Here is a 15424-nt window from a genome sequence, read left to right as displayed (position 1 = left end):
GCACAATGTCTCAGTCTGCTTCAAGACACTCCACAGAGACAGGTGTAATCACTACAGACATACCCTGCTTTGAACAATATTATTCCACACTGTGTATTACTTTTGGCTGCAGCTGTACTATACCTGTCATGAACTACTGCTATATACTGTACCACACAGATACAACAATAGTCCAAAATTCTTTTGGCAGTGAACCATTAGTTTAGTTGCTGTTTTCCCACACTGTTATATCTAATTTGCGGTATCTTTAGATCCGACTCAGAATAAGAAATACTTGGCATATTTGAGTCTAGTAGGAAAGGGAGAATGAAGGAATGAGAAGGTGGGGAGAGGTAAAAAGTAGGGCTGTGCTGGCAGAGTAAAAGCTAAAGTACAGAGAAGATAAGAAGAGAGAAATATAGAAAAAAGAGGAAGTTGCGTGAAGGTATGAAAGAGAGAGGGGGCAAAGGGAAGTAGAAATAGTGGTGAGCAGAAGGGGGGGAAGTTGGGTAGAAAGCAAATATAATCAGCTACAGTTTCTCAGGTCCATTACCTCTCTCTTCCTTTACATTTGAAAGTCAGAACTGTGTCCTGCCTAAGCTTACAGACAGCTCATAATGATATAGTGGACATACAGTGTATAGCCATAACCATTTGTGCTTTATCTGAAAAGTCAAGTTTGTTAAACAAGTGACATCAGTGTACTTATCCAGGCTGTATGGCAATATTGTTAAATCAGTGCAGCTCTTGTTCTTTGAGAAATTACTGTTCAACAACCTCTCAACATCATCCACGCAACATCATCCATTCACAGATAATAATGAACAGTTAAATCTATTTCAAACACAAGAGACAGAAGCTGACCCAGACTCTACCAACACCTGTGTATAAACCTGTACCCACATTACTCTTCCTCATAATTTCTCCCTATTTACTTTGAATGGTTATTTCTGTGGAAAACCATACTTTTTGACACAATCACTCAAAAATAATGATTCTGGGTCAGGTCCTTTTATTGGGAATATTTACACAGACCTGGTTCAAATCTTGAAATAAATTAACCACTTCTAGCATAATTTCAGTGTAATTTTAGGGACAATTATTATTATTTGTCCCTTCATTGCCATAAAAAAACACAGGCAGACACAATTTGAAAGGGTTTGACATTATTCTTTGAGCCAGGTCTCACACATGGGCAGGAGTGCATTGTGGCACAGCACCATTTAATGGGAGGGGTGCTGAAGCCATGCATGGTTTAGACTGGAAAAGTGGAGGGTTGGTGAAAAAAAGAGGAGGAGGAGAAAGGAGGTGGGGGTCAACCATCATTACTCACGCTTAAAAATGGTCACCCCGGAGCGTTTAACAATCCCTGTGCCAGTAATACAGGGGAGGGAGGAAATGACACAGGTTACTGTTCACCAGAGCCCAATGCTAATATGCTGATGTTTACCAGGAATATTGTTCACCATCTTAGTTTAATATGTTAGCATGCTAACGTTTGCTAACTAGCACCAAACACAAAGCACAGTTGAGGAGTTTTCTCTCAGTTTTGAGGTTCAGCTCAATCACTGAGTTTATTTATACTATAACATCAGTACTTAAACAAAACTTCTGTCAACTACAAACTAGACTATTGATGCACTGAAATTAAGTGATATGAAATGCCACTCTTTAGACTTTAGACTGTCTTTTAAAATGAAAGGTACTTGCTAAAGTAATTAAGTAAGGTGCCCTTTGGCTTGATTAAACACACAGGTTTCGTAGAAATATTTTAAAACTCAAATCTTGACACAAAGTGCGTTATGAAGAACAGTATGGTTATGCAGCTGTACATTTACATTTTCATTTTAGCAGAAGCTTGTGTTCAAAGCAACTTACAATAAGCACATTAATGTTCAGGGGTGCAACACGTTCAACAGGTATCTGTTTCATAGGTTCTGTAGAAAGTGAGTCACCCTCTTTAGTTACAATATATTTCTTTGTGAAATTCATTATAACTCCAGATACACACACATTATGGACAAACAGTGATTTCATCAGCACCACTTGCTGAGGATGAAGCGAAAACAAAGCAGAAAGCAAGGACTAGTGGAACAGGAGGGACAGAAGAAATATAGAGACACAGCAAGAGTATCATCTTCGGTTTACCTGTGTAACCCTGGTTACAGTTGCAGATAATTTGTCTGTTACGGTTGTCCTGGTAACAAGATGCAGCAAAGTGGCGTCCACTATTGGGCCCATCTGGACAGGGGCACGGCCGACAATGACCACCTGACGCTTTGCCCAAAACTGGGTTACCATAGTAACCATTGGCACACCTACAGAAATGACAAAAGAGTTAAACGTGACACTACTCAGCTTGCACAGGGAATATGCAAGGAAAGCGTCTTAAGTCAAAAAGCACACAGTATTAATAGATTTACAGCTGTTCTATAACTCCAGGAACACCATATCCCTTTTAACATTATGTCTGAACTGAACCTGATCTCATGAAGCTTGGTCACCTTCTCACTGAAACATCACCTGTCACACTTGTCTCCTCCAGTGTTGTCCCTGCAGTTGATACAGGCGCCACTCCTCTGGTCACACTCTTCGGCGTGTCCGTTGCATTGGCAGGGTCGGCAGCTGGGGAAGCCCCAATGACCCGCCTGGCATCCGTCGCAGTGCTGACCAAACGCTCCTGGACGGCACTTGCACTGACCAGTATACTTGTCACAAAATCGAGTCACGGAGCCTTCCAAGCTGCAACTGCAGGCTGGGCAGAGGGAGGAAAATGATAAGCAGGGGCATATAGGAAGGAGGAGAGGATGATAGGAGGTAATCAAATGGAGAAGGAATCAAAGATAGAAAGAGAAAAGGATGGAGAATACATAATTTATATAAAGGGGCGACAGTAGAGGGCGCCAGCAGCATAGTATATAATTAATCAAATAAATAAAAATAAAGTAACTGCACATAAAGTCTACAGTAGGATATCTAAACTCATGTTACTCCACAGACCTCACTTTCATTAGTAAAATGAATAAAAGAACAACATACAGTAATAAAACTGAGGTCCAAGTGTCAATAGTCTGTGAACAAAGATTTGATTGAAGTTTCCCAGTGAAACTGCTTTGTTAGCTGTTTACATTCTGTACCTCGGCAAAGGCTTTTACTAAGCCCTTCCAGGGAAAGTGTAAACATTAGTTGGAAAACCCAACCAGATAAGGGGCGTATAAATATGAAAAATGTTGTTATGTTGCATCATGTCCTCCATAAACAGGTCTAAATTTCAGGGAAAAAAAAGGGTGGGCGAGAGTTTCTCACCTATGCAGCCCGAGGGCCCAAAGCCATAAGTTCCCGGAGCGCACTGCTCACAGCGTCGTCCAATCACATTTGGCCTACAGCGACACTGGCCCCCGCGGACATCACACATGGAGCTGATGGACCCCTGAGGATCGCAATTACAAGCTGGAGGATGACAGAGAAGCACAGGCATATTGGAACATCATGCAAATTGAATTCTGGGAAAAAAGAGGAACTAACAAAGGCTAATGAATGAAATCACATATATGAATGTGAGGTTAACAAGTGGAGCTGCAGATTGACGTGATATTAGGTGATATTCTACATGCTATACCAATGTGGAACTTAATTTTCTTCTTTGAGCACCAATAAAGTGCTAAAAACATATCTAATGCCATAAATACATAAATGCCATATCTTGCAATATCCAGCTGACGCTCACGCAGAGGAGAAATATACTTCCTGGGAAGTCACAAGTTAGGTTAAAGGTCATGTAACCCCGCAGTCTACTGCATTGTGAGCATCATTCATAATCTTTTATGTTGCTTTTTTCACTCACGGAGAGCCCCATCATTTATGATGGCCGACATGCTGGTGATCAGCTTGGCACAGGTGTCACTCATCAGTGGGCGGGTCACACTCTTCGCCCCCTCTTGACAGCGATACCGCTCAAACGTCTGCTTCCTGATGTTAGAAGCTGGATCCCCTGCGTTGAACATCTCCATGGAGGAGTGGCGTGGCATCAAGGCAATCTGGAATGAAGAGAGAGAGGAAGGTGTTTGAGTGCGGAATGAAAACTTCTTCATGAGTCAGATGCTTATTTTTAGACTGGAAAAAGAAATTCATCTCACAGAGTCCACAAGGATTAAAGCATTGGCCGCTCCGTTGAGGATAGTGTTGGCATCCTGATAGCGTCTGAACTCAAAGCGGAGCGTGTAAGTCACACCTTGCTCCAGACACACAGGTTGCAGAGGGACCATAAACCTGGAGCAAACACATTCAGTACACAGTTGAAACTCAGTGATTTATGTGTGAGTGTTTATGTGTGTTTGAGCCACAGACCTGGCTCCAGCTGGTAGGGAGACAGTAAGGCTGTCATCATCTGGGATGGTGTTTCCACAGAGGCTGCTGGTAGGAATCGGCCCCGGACGGATCACTTTTATTCGCACCTCCTCCCAGTCTCTGGGCATCTAGATATAATCGATTTTATATAATTAATTTGTAGCAATAGTTGCAGTTGTTAAAATGCAGTCAAAGGTAGACTGATCATGAGTATGAGAAGGGGAGGGGGGCAGTTGTAATGACTAACTGGATGAAAGGAAATCAATCAAAAATGCTTTGGAAAACGCTTAACATGTGATATAAACACGATTTATAGGCAAAGGCATGCTAAAACATGCAAAACCACCAGCAAGCTCATTTATGTTAATAGTCAGTGGAGCTTTGTTTGTATTGCAAAGGCTGTGCATAGTTGAAGGAATATTTTTAGTTTATTTAAGTTGTGGTTTTGCAAAGGGTTTACGTGTAGATGATGTACAAACACACAGACCTGTGACTCATAGCGGATAAGCAGGTCATATTCCATGGAGTAGGGGATATTATTGATGAGGAACTCCAGGGTGCCACCCTCAGGTACCCGAGCGAACCCAGTGCCTGTCCATGTGGCGGGGCGACCCAGCAGGTGCTCCCTAGTCTCCAGTGTACAGCCCTGAGAATATCCAGGCGTATTCAGATATAGTTTTTAAATATATTTCCATACTAAAGCCACATAATCACTCCAACACAAATGTGTGCCCAAGAAGAATACAGGCGGGCTCACCTGCCCCATTTTGGCCAACTCAGCTTCATAAAGGAAGTGATCCAGAGCCATGAAGAAATATCCAGACTCCACCTGCGCACACTGGCGTCCCGTCATGTGACTGCGGCAGCGACACTGACCGCTCTCCATGGAGCAGCTACAGTGAACACATGAACAGCATTATTTCACTGCTACAGTTGATATTATATGGCTTAGCTGCTTATGTTGGGTGCCTAGCCTTTTAATCAGTAATGTAATTGCTTAATCTGACATCGAAGTTAAACTCACTACCTTATAACAAGGCAAGCTAACAACAACATGAGCATGCTAACATGCTCACAATGACAGAGCTAACATGTTTACCATGTTCACCATCTTAGTTCTTTAGCATGTTGGCATAACTAACATTACACAATTAGCACTAAACTCAAAGTACAGCTGAGGCAGTTTTGAGCTGGTGATGGCACAAGAGGAAAAGTTAGGGGATCACCAAGAATCAATGAATGAATCAATTATTTAATTAAATAATTACTATGACAAATTATGGCTCCCAGGGTAAAGGTGGAGTACAAAAAGCTGCAGCTGCTATTTTGGGGATAGTAATTCATTTATGAGTGTTCAGTCTCAAAGACATTTGTGACAGCTTTGATGTGTGTGACCTGTGACTCAGGATTAAAACTACAGCATCACTCACTGGTTGTCCAGGGCTCCTCCGATATCACACTCACAGCCTCTGCAACCGTTTAAGTCGTGGCTCAGAGCCCAGTGTTCCGGCTAGAAACACAGAAGGACAGGCAGAGGGCAGAGTGAATGACAGATGGAAACAGAAGAGGGCCAGAGCAATAACTCGACAGGCAGACACTTGAACATTTAGCTCCAGACAGACAGGACGCATCACTCCCCATGCTGTTACAGAGTCAGAGGGGAACATCCGCTGCAATTTGACTGTCATAAGTGGATGTGAATCATACATACTGTATCTCGCTCTCTAATCCAGTAAAACAACATTCATAGCTCCAGGGCATAATATTACCGCCCCATTCAAAAAGAGCTGACAGTGTGAATACTGGAATTTTTGCAGTCAGCAATTTAACTTTTTATCTCGACTATGGTTTGGCTGATGTACGTGTACTTTGCTAAATTTTGTGGTTTCTCCTCTAGTGTTACATAAGAATCTGGTTACTTTTACACTGCACTGCATTTATTCAGTCAAAACTAAAGTAATATTTGTTTGTGCCAGGTTGTTTTCTTGCTAGGCTTAAATGACTTTATAGCTATTTGAAGAGCTAACAAGGGAGACTCTAGTAATGAGACAGCTTCTTTTTATGTGTAGGTAGAACTTTATGATGAGCTCTGTAAAGACTTGCTGTAAAAAAAAAAAAAACATCCAGAAAAGAAAAAGTACCTTACCATCACTTTGTGAAAGCATATTTTAAATAACAAAATGATACTAAATATCCACTTTCGGACCAGGTCCAGGTCCTGACCATTTTAGGCCTGCTGTAACCCACACCAACCGGACAAGCCTCATATCCCTGGGCTAAATTTAGAAAGAGGGCCCAGGCAGGAGCTCACATTCCTGCCTATACTATTCCTGGCTGAGTAGGTTTGGGACAAGAGGTTGTATTATAACAGGAAGCTGATCACCACCCAACATCTTGGGCTGCTGGGCAGGGAGGGTGATAGGACAATATGAGAACAGAGTGAAGAAGATCAGCAGCACTTATTTAGAAGTGAAAAGGAAAAGGAAAGACACAGGTAATATTGGCCATGGAGTGACATGTAAGAGAATGAATGCCTTCATTCATATTTAATTGTCTCATGATAAATGTGAAGCGTAAAGTGACAGAAGTGGTTAAATTTAAGATTTTCCTTTCAAGACGGAAAAAACGGTCAGGCCAAAAAGACAGGTTGTTTTTTTTGCACTGTCTTACCAAACACTGGTCACAGCTGCGTCCAGTGACAAGACGCTTGCAGAAACAGTCACCACTGACTGGGTCACATTGGGAACTACCTGACACTGTTCCCCTATGGTCACACTGGCAAGCTGGGGGCAGAGGGCAAACTTGATTATAATTAGATCGAAGCAAAGTTTTAAAATAATAAATCACTCAAAAACATACAAAAATTCTAAATGTGACCCTGATTGGCAGATCAATTATTACAAAGCCTAGTATGCATTTAAAGTATGCAATTATCACTGAGGATGTGGGGGATGTGTCCCACTCACTTTTCCCCTTCACACCACTTTTGCATTTTTTGTAAATTTACTAAAATCTCTCTAAAAAGAGCCTGATAACCAATTGCATTATACATTTTTATTTGATGGATGACATCAACTAACTCCAATTAAATGCTAACAGACAGGGTCATTATAACATTTCTATGACTGTGTGAGTTATAACAGAGACTCTACTCACGTTGGCAGCCCTGAGGGTTGTCAGTGCTCAGGCCGAAGAAGCCGGTCTTACATTTGTCGCAGCGTGGCCCCTCAACATTGGCCTTGCAACGGCACTGACCTCCCACCATGCTGAGTGACGGGTCGGTGTGGCTATCGCACATCCCTCCATTCAGAGAACCATCTGGATCGCAATCACAAGCTATGGGACATGAAGGAGTTTAAATGCATGAGAAGTTAAACTTTAATGATTCATATCTGAACTCATTTTAGTTTATCTATGCATAAAAGGGTTAATATCTCAAATACTACACATGCTAAAAAAATCATACTTGGCACACAGGTTCCCTACTGACTTGTGCTCAACAAATTTCACCTATAGGTGGCACTACAGTTCAAATATAACTTTAAAAGAACAGTTCCACATTTTAGGAAATGCTTGTGAAAATGAGAAATGGGGAGAAATGTGGTGGACTTTTTCTTCAGAGCCAGGCTAGGTAAAGTGTTGCTGTAAATGAGAATGGTGGTGTAGTGGATAAGACATATGTGTGAAAGACCCGGGTTCAGATTCACTGTGACACCAATGTGTCCCTGAGCAAGACACTTAACCGGGGACGGCAGTAGCTCAGTTTGTAAGGATTAGTCTGGAAACTGGAGGGTCATTGGTTCAAAGCCAGTTCAGAGCGTGGATGAGGTGCCAGTTCTTCTCCTGGGCACTGCTGAACCCTTCACTCTGACATCTCTCTGTGTGTTGCTGTCAAATTATCTATCGCAGTACCCATGTATCATCATTTCTATGCAGTTTTATGGAAGTTTTTTTAGCAATGGGCATAAGAGATAATGACATCCTGGTGATGTCCATCCAGTGTAAGCCACACTAAATCTCCAAATACGTTTTTCAGGCCTGCGTGCTCAGATTTGACTAATAACTACAGGCCGTGTTGATAAGTGGGCCAAATCAGTGGGCAAAACTACCACAACTAACTTCCCACTAGTGGTCCCTTTCTCCACATGCAGTATCTTTGCCTCACTTCTTGCCCCCTTCAACTCTCCGACAGTAACAGCAGCTGACAGCAGTCACACACATTTGCTCTAGAAAATGGCATTAGCAGTGATTAACATATTCTCTGATGTGGAACACAAACACACACTCACCTATGCAAACCCGTGGGTCCCTGATATCCTTAACTGGGTCTTTGTAGTAGAAAGGTTTGCACATCTCACAGTTGCGTCCCATGGTGTTGTGCTGACATTCATCACACACTCCTCCGCTGACACTTCCCGTGGCCAAATACACCGCCATGTCAAAGTGGCACAAGGTTGAGTGGCCATTACAGTTACACTCTGAAAAAAAGACATTTATTTCAAACTAATTAGTCATTGCTGATGTTTTTTTATTCTTTTTTTTTCAAGTATTTACTATCCAGGGGCAGGTGCAGCAGGTTACATTTTTAGAGATGTAAATACCCCAAACTGTCAGTCACATTACTTTTTATACTTCCATTAGCCTGCTGACAAATAATCTATTAAAATGTAGCTGTACATGCTGTCTCTCATTAATGCTTACTGGCTAATACATCTGTGATTTGTTTTGTTTTTGCCCTTAATGTTCCTTTTGCTTCCTCCTCTGTACTCACTCTTGCAGGCGTTGGTATTGCGTCCCTCGGCTGGTCTCCAAGGCAGGTCATTGTGGAAATCATCACATTGCTCACAGTTCAAACCCTTGGTGTTATGGTTACACACACACCTGCCATGAACCTTGAAAAGAGATGGGAGGGAAGGAAGGGCGAGTAAAGGCAATCTGTATGAGATTAAGAAGCTTTGAAATTTTCAGAGTAAATTACAGGACGACTGAACTGACGCCTCATTACTCACCATTCCTTCTATATCGTCCCTGATGCCATCGATGGGGGCGCACTCCGAGGCGTGGCCATAGCAAAAGCAGTTTCCACGTACAACAAGCTCATATATAGCATAGTAATACTTTTCTTTGATTTCATCTCTGGGGTCCAGCAAGTTGTCTCCCAGTGTGTGAAGCTTGGTGAAGTTCACTCTCAAGTTGGTGATCTTTAGCTGGTCTGTCGGTGACAGGACATGAACAGAATAAGTGGGAGAGAGACAGAATGCAGGTATGTATTCAGAATAATACATCAGCAAATACACACGCACACACACACTCACACACAAACAGCACTAAAGCCCTTTTGTCCTAGCAAGAGGAAGTCAAGGCCAGTGGAGCATGACTGAACAGAGTGTGTGGCAAAGCATTTTGGGTGAACAACTGTTAATGGCCTGGGATGGTCTGAGGATTAGTTGGTCCTTAGGGTTTTGAAGCAACTTGACGTTACATTGAACTTAAACAGGGAGAAAAGTGGGTAGGTATTTTACTAGGAACAGTTTAAATCCGAACAAAAAAAAGGTCTATAAGCAATTTCAGCATGTCATCCAGTAAACCTATAAAAGGTGCAAAGAAACAGATGATTCATATTTTAGTATGTTAACACTTAAATCTATTTATCACCTGGACAATAGACAAAAACAGACTTATATTAACACAGACTTAATATATACATATACATATATATATATATATATACATATATATATATATACATATATATACACACATATATATATATATATATATATATATATATATATATATATATATATATATATATATACACATATATATATATATATATATATATATATATATATATATATATATATTTAAATCTTTTTATCTTTAAGCAAGATTCGAGTTGGATTCTTCTAAAGTTACGGTCTTAGAGTTTTCTGCTTTGTGTTACTATCCCTCAGCCATGATTCAGCACTGAAACACTATCTATGGAAGCACACAGAGGGAATTTCACACTAATTTTACAACTTATTAACTCGGACTGCTCAAGGACCTTATTGTATTAACCTCATGTGAACTTTGGAAAGTATTTTTGCACAGAATGAGAACTTAAGATTGAAAAATGTGCCCCCATTGGAATCACTTCATGACCAGCATGAACGATTACTGTGACCTATACAGCTTTCATTTACATTTATTCATTTAGCTGACGGTTTTATCCAAAGCGACTTACAATTGCTATACATGTCAGAGGTCGCACGCCTCTGGAGCAGCTAGGGGTTAAGTGTCTTGCTCAGGGACACAATGGTGGATGTTCACAGTGAGAATCGAACCCAGGTCTCCCACACCAAAGGCATCTTATCTATGCGCCATCACCAACCCTCAATGTAGGAGCATCTGAGTATTGCTAGCCAACAAGACTTTCAGAAGACAGACTTGAGAAACTGTGAACCTGTCCACTGCCGTGCTAGCAGCTCTCCATAACCCCTAGCCCAATGTCAAATTTTGACCTGCTGGAGGCACTACATGAAAAGTTAGGGGATCACCAAATGTCCAAATATCACAAGTCATCCTCCAGGTGCTGTGGATATCTGTACTTCACAGCTATGTAATAGTAATAGTTCAGGCAGAGCACTGAAGTTGCACTTGCAACCGGCATCAGCTGTTTCATTCATGTTTCACAATCCAAACTCATTCATCAGATGTGTGGCTATCAGCGAGTTTGTCAACCCGGCCATACTGTTTGCTGCTGCAACTCCCTCCACCACCCCAACATCTTCCATGTGGAATACCAATGTTTGGAATTGGTATTTACTAAAATGTTAATATTTGTTAAAGGGGTATTAGCCTTGTTGCTGCTCGAATTCTTTGAGAGCTCCCTGGAAAAAAAAGAACGTGTTCCGCTTACAGTTTAACCATTCGCTGTAAATAGTCAGTTCCTTTACATACGTGTCTCCATAAATCTTAAGCCAATTTCCTCCTTAAACTAATGACAAAGTGAGACACCATTCAAATGCCACACGTGACTTTCAAGTACATTCCAAGAAGGGAGCAAATCCAAAAATGATGGACAATAATGGAATACCTTGTTGAAATGGTTCATCCCACGTCCTGCTTCTTTATCCTCTCAAACTATTTGGAGAGAGGTCCTATAGGGAGAAAGATAACTCCTTGTCTTGTCACCCTGTCAGTCTGCCGGAACAGCCGTGGTCAGAACCTCGGCTGTTACAGTCCAGCTGTTTACCAGCAGTCTTTAACACGCATACACCACACTAACGCAGATGTACCGCAACACAAATGCTTGACAACACACATTTTACACCTAGATTAGTACATAAGGCAGAAACTGATGTGGTAATTGTGGTATAAATGTGTATTACCATCAATATCAACAAGATGAATGTACTCATTGTCACGATTATGAACATTAATAATGCATCATCAGAGCAGTTGCAACCTGCACTGAGTCCTCTTTACAAACCGGTCTTCCTTTCCTTTCCCAGCATGTAAAACTTTTAGCTTCTGTCATTTTTAATCTTGCTGGAGTTGAAGCCTCAGTGTTACAATAAGATGAATGGAATGTTTCATGGGAGGCTTTATTTTTGTCCAAACTCTGACCCTGCCCTGCTGACTTTATCTGCAGTAATAGAATCCCTCTCTGACAGACAAGAGCTAATCCCTCCAGCTCCACTGCACTAAAACACTGTCTGCTTCTCCTCATGCTGTACAAGCAGACTGGAGAACAGTCCTCCAACTCAGCCAGCAATAACTGCAGCAGCCAAACAGCAGCTTTCAGCAGCTCAAAGGTTGAACATGAGACCTCTGTCAGGCTGTTTCCATTCAGAATTTTTATTATTTATCAGTGTGAAATTAATCTGGAAACATGCTCACACTAACATACAGGCCTATTTGGAAACCAATATGACAACAGAAAAAAAATACTCCATCAGAAGAGCAAGACCCACTAAATAGGCTGGTATTGTTAGCTACTGCTGTTTTCGTGTATGCCACTGTTTTTTAGGCTAGGGGCTAACCCTCTTTGTCTTGCGCCCAAAAGGTTCTACCAATGAAATGCTTTAATTTAAAGATGGTTAAGGTTAGAGGCAGGGCTGGGGGTCATGTTCAGAGAGGAAGCTTTGCCGGGAAAGCTACATTCAGTGCAAAACATCTCCCAATCTCACTCAAGTGATGAAGAAAACAAATAAAAAGCTAGCCAACAAGAATTACTTCAGATGTTGATTCACTGTCTTGACAGCAGCAGACAGTACATATAGATTGTTCAGCTGTGAGGGGGGTCGAGGGTCTTCATGCGGGCCAGTTACATTGAGATATTCAGCAACAGAACAAGACAACTTCTGCTGCTGCATTGGAAACCGAGCTTGGGTTCTGGGAAAAGCTCTTATGTCCTGCCAGTCTAAACATGAGGGCTAGGACAGTGAGGCAGTGTGGGAGAGAAACAGCTGCTTTTCACATCTCTCCACGTCTTCCACACAGCGGGGCCATGTTTCACAGCCCAAGGAGAGGGCCTGTTAAAGTCTGTAATGTGTCACAGCTGGATAACAAGAGCTAATCGTGTTGGCTGGAGTTTGATTCATGGTCTCTTTTTTTGTATAACAAACTATATTGATACTGCAACTAATGTGCGTATGTTCCAAATTTTCTAAAAACAGACCAGAAAAAGAGACCAATTGTGGATTGAAAAATCCTGCACACTCGTCATACCAGTAAATTTAACAAAAGATAAATAACAGCTGGAAACTGACAAATTTGAAAAGGTAAAATGAATTTTGGTCACAGACGTCTTCAGGCAAACATCTCTCTACATTTTAACTACTGACATACATTTCTTATTGTGAGATTATTCTTTTATTATTTTTAAGTGTTACGTAATTAAGAGACTGAAAATAATATTTAATTTTCAGTTAAAAACAACTTGGGGTTGAATTAAGAGCACACTCAGACCCCTTTCAGACAGCAGACGTGACTGTGATGTGGGTCTACTCGACACGTCTTGACTGGGTTATCAGTGCTGTGGCCAAACTGTCAAAACTCACATGAATGGGAAACCTAAAGCCCCAGCACTGGCGCATGACTCCACAATCATTCATACAAAGTAATTACGCTTGTCCAGCATGACCTTGGCGTCTTGTGTACTCCACCCAGTGGTGTTGTACACAATCAATCTGATCAGCCGTTTAAAATGCGAGCTTGACCTACTCTGGATGCTTGGACTGTATGGATCCTCAATCCTGATGGCTGGTTCCAACACTCTGTAGATAACCTAGGACAAACATATTATGCACAGGCATTACATATTTGAATAATCTGAGACTTGATATAATATAAATAAGCAGCAATATGCAAACATGTGTGCACTTAAGATTTTGCTTGTGCTTTTTACTTGTGCTGGGGACAAAATGATGTCCCCAGCACAAGTAAAAAGTGCTGAGGACATCCCCCTGCTTCCAGTCTTTAGGCTAAGCTAAACTACTGAGGGCAGTATCGGTCTTCTCATCTTATTCTCAGCAAAAAAACAAATACATGTATATCTCAGAATTTGTAACTATTCCTTGAGGTCAGGCTGGACGTGTACAGTATTTGTGTGGTCACAACCATTAGAAAACTTTAGATCCAAATAAATGGGGTCAAAGACTCAAAACACCTTACTTTATTTTTATTCACTGAAAATAAAAGCTTAGGTGTTTTGGTGTCTGTTCGGTGACACCTGAAGTTGTTCAACATCCTCCTGGATCTATTCTTCATATACTGTATGTTATAATCTATTTACAATTTTACCAACGTGATTGTCCATACTGTAATTTCATTATATTGGTCTATTCTATACACACGACATCTATAGCACGTCCTGTCAGAGGGATCCCTCCTGTCCTGCTCTCCCTTCAGTGTCCTCCATTTTTTGAGGAGTTTTTCCTCAAGGAGGCAAATTTGTGATTTTTTTAGTGTTAATCTTGAGCAACTAATGTGACCCATCATTTTTTTATTTAATCAATCGCTCACCTCTCCCTCCGTTGACGGCTCAATGTCAGAGTAGCGTGACTCACAGATGACATCATTAATGTTACGCAAAGGACCCTGGGACACTCCGGGAAAGTTAGCAGAGCAGTCATGGGAAAAGTAGCGGTAGACATGCCAGGTTCGACCAAAATCTGCTGACCGCTCAATCAGCATGGCCGCCGGTCGGAAAGTCTGCAAGAGAAGAGTGTCATAGACAAAAATTCACACCGCTTATTTTGTTGAGCAGTCTAATCCCAAAACACAAAACAAATGGAGCTGTACATCACACCTTTCAGCTACTTTCAGATACTTGATACAGGTCAATTAGCTGACAGCAAGAGCTTTCGTCCTACCTTAAAGGTCATAATTAGGTGAGTGAAATGAAACTCTGCTTCCAGATCCAACTGGATAAAGACATCTGACTTTCCTGAGAGAAAAAGACACAGAGAGTGACAAACTTTAAATTTAAACAAAGCCAAAATTTTTCTTTACAAGGCTGTTAGATTGTATTCGTTTTGCATCAATATCATCAATTTGTAACAGATGGATAACAAAGAATAATTGCTAGCGGGTGAGCGAGTGAAGTAGCAACTGTGCTTGAGGAATGGCATCTTTTCAGGAAACGGCCTTCGGTCTTGGCAGGAGAAATGTAGAGAGCATGTCGGAAAAGCCCACACACTTCCTGAGTTGTACAGCGCCAGATATTCTGAAGGGCCACTTTACTGTGAGGGTCACTTTCACTATTGTTCTCTGTGTTTTTGGATTTCATGTACAGCACAAAGAAGACTTTCCCATTCCTGCCTACTAATTTATGAAGAGCACCGTGTGTATTTTGTATTTTACACTCTTCAACCCGATAACTTGTAAACTTTCAAGACTTACTTGAAGACAAACAACAAGCTTGTCCTGCTCTTTGATACACACATGCAAAGAGTGAGAATTTGTTGTGATGCCACATGTTTTGCAAAAACCTAACCTAAACAGATCCATGGGGATCTGATTTACCTGGGAAACTCGCAGGTAGTGACAGTGTGAATGTGTGTGGCACACAGTTGGATAGTGTTAGAAAGCAAAGACAGTGAAATGC

The 15424-nt window shown here is 41.4% G+C and overlaps 1 protein-coding gene across 1 annotated transcript in view; it reads right to left on the bottom strand.

Annotated features, from left to right (window-relative positions):
* Nucleotides 1-15424, bottom strand: part of lamb2 (laminin, beta 2 (laminin S)) — a 46521-nt gene that overhangs the window by 8975 nt on the left and 22122 nt on the right. Inside the window, exons 5-21 of the mRNA XM_038723162.1 lie at nucleotides 14691-14764; nucleotides 14341-14529; nucleotides 13540-13603; nucleotides 9336-9538; nucleotides 9098-9218; nucleotides 8616-8804; nucleotides 7483-7662; nucleotides 6997-7109; nucleotides 5757-5836; nucleotides 5084-5219; nucleotides 4814-4972; nucleotides 4327-4454; nucleotides 4116-4248; nucleotides 3824-4016; nucleotides 3286-3429; nucleotides 2503-2734; nucleotides 2128-2297 (exon numbers count right to left, since the gene is read on the bottom strand). Coding sequence (XP_038579090.1) covers nucleotides 2128-2297; nucleotides 2503-2734; nucleotides 3286-3429; nucleotides 3824-4016; nucleotides 4116-4248; nucleotides 4327-4454; nucleotides 4814-4972; nucleotides 5084-5219; nucleotides 5757-5836; nucleotides 6997-7109; nucleotides 7483-7662; nucleotides 8616-8804; nucleotides 9098-9218; nucleotides 9336-9538; nucleotides 13540-13603; nucleotides 14341-14529; nucleotides 14691-14764 — 2508 coding nt within the window. The remainder of the gene's footprint in view (nucleotides 1-2127; nucleotides 2298-2502; nucleotides 2735-3285; nucleotides 3430-3823; nucleotides 4017-4115; nucleotides 4249-4326; nucleotides 4455-4813; nucleotides 4973-5083; nucleotides 5220-5756; nucleotides 5837-6996; nucleotides 7110-7482; nucleotides 7663-8615; nucleotides 8805-9097; nucleotides 9219-9335; nucleotides 9539-13539; nucleotides 13604-14340; nucleotides 14530-14690; nucleotides 14765-15424) is intronic.

This window comes from Micropterus salmoides, unplaced genomic scaffold, assembly GCF_014851395.1.
Source record: "Micropterus salmoides isolate LMB-PRFRI ecotype aquatic unplaced genomic scaffold, ASM1485139v1 Ms_hic_scaffold_16, whole genome shotgun sequence".
Classification (NCBI taxonomy): Eukaryota; Metazoa; Chordata; class Actinopteri; order Centrarchiformes; family Centrarchidae; genus Micropterus; species Micropterus salmoides.
This window is presented reverse-complemented; position numbering and strand designations above follow the sequence as displayed.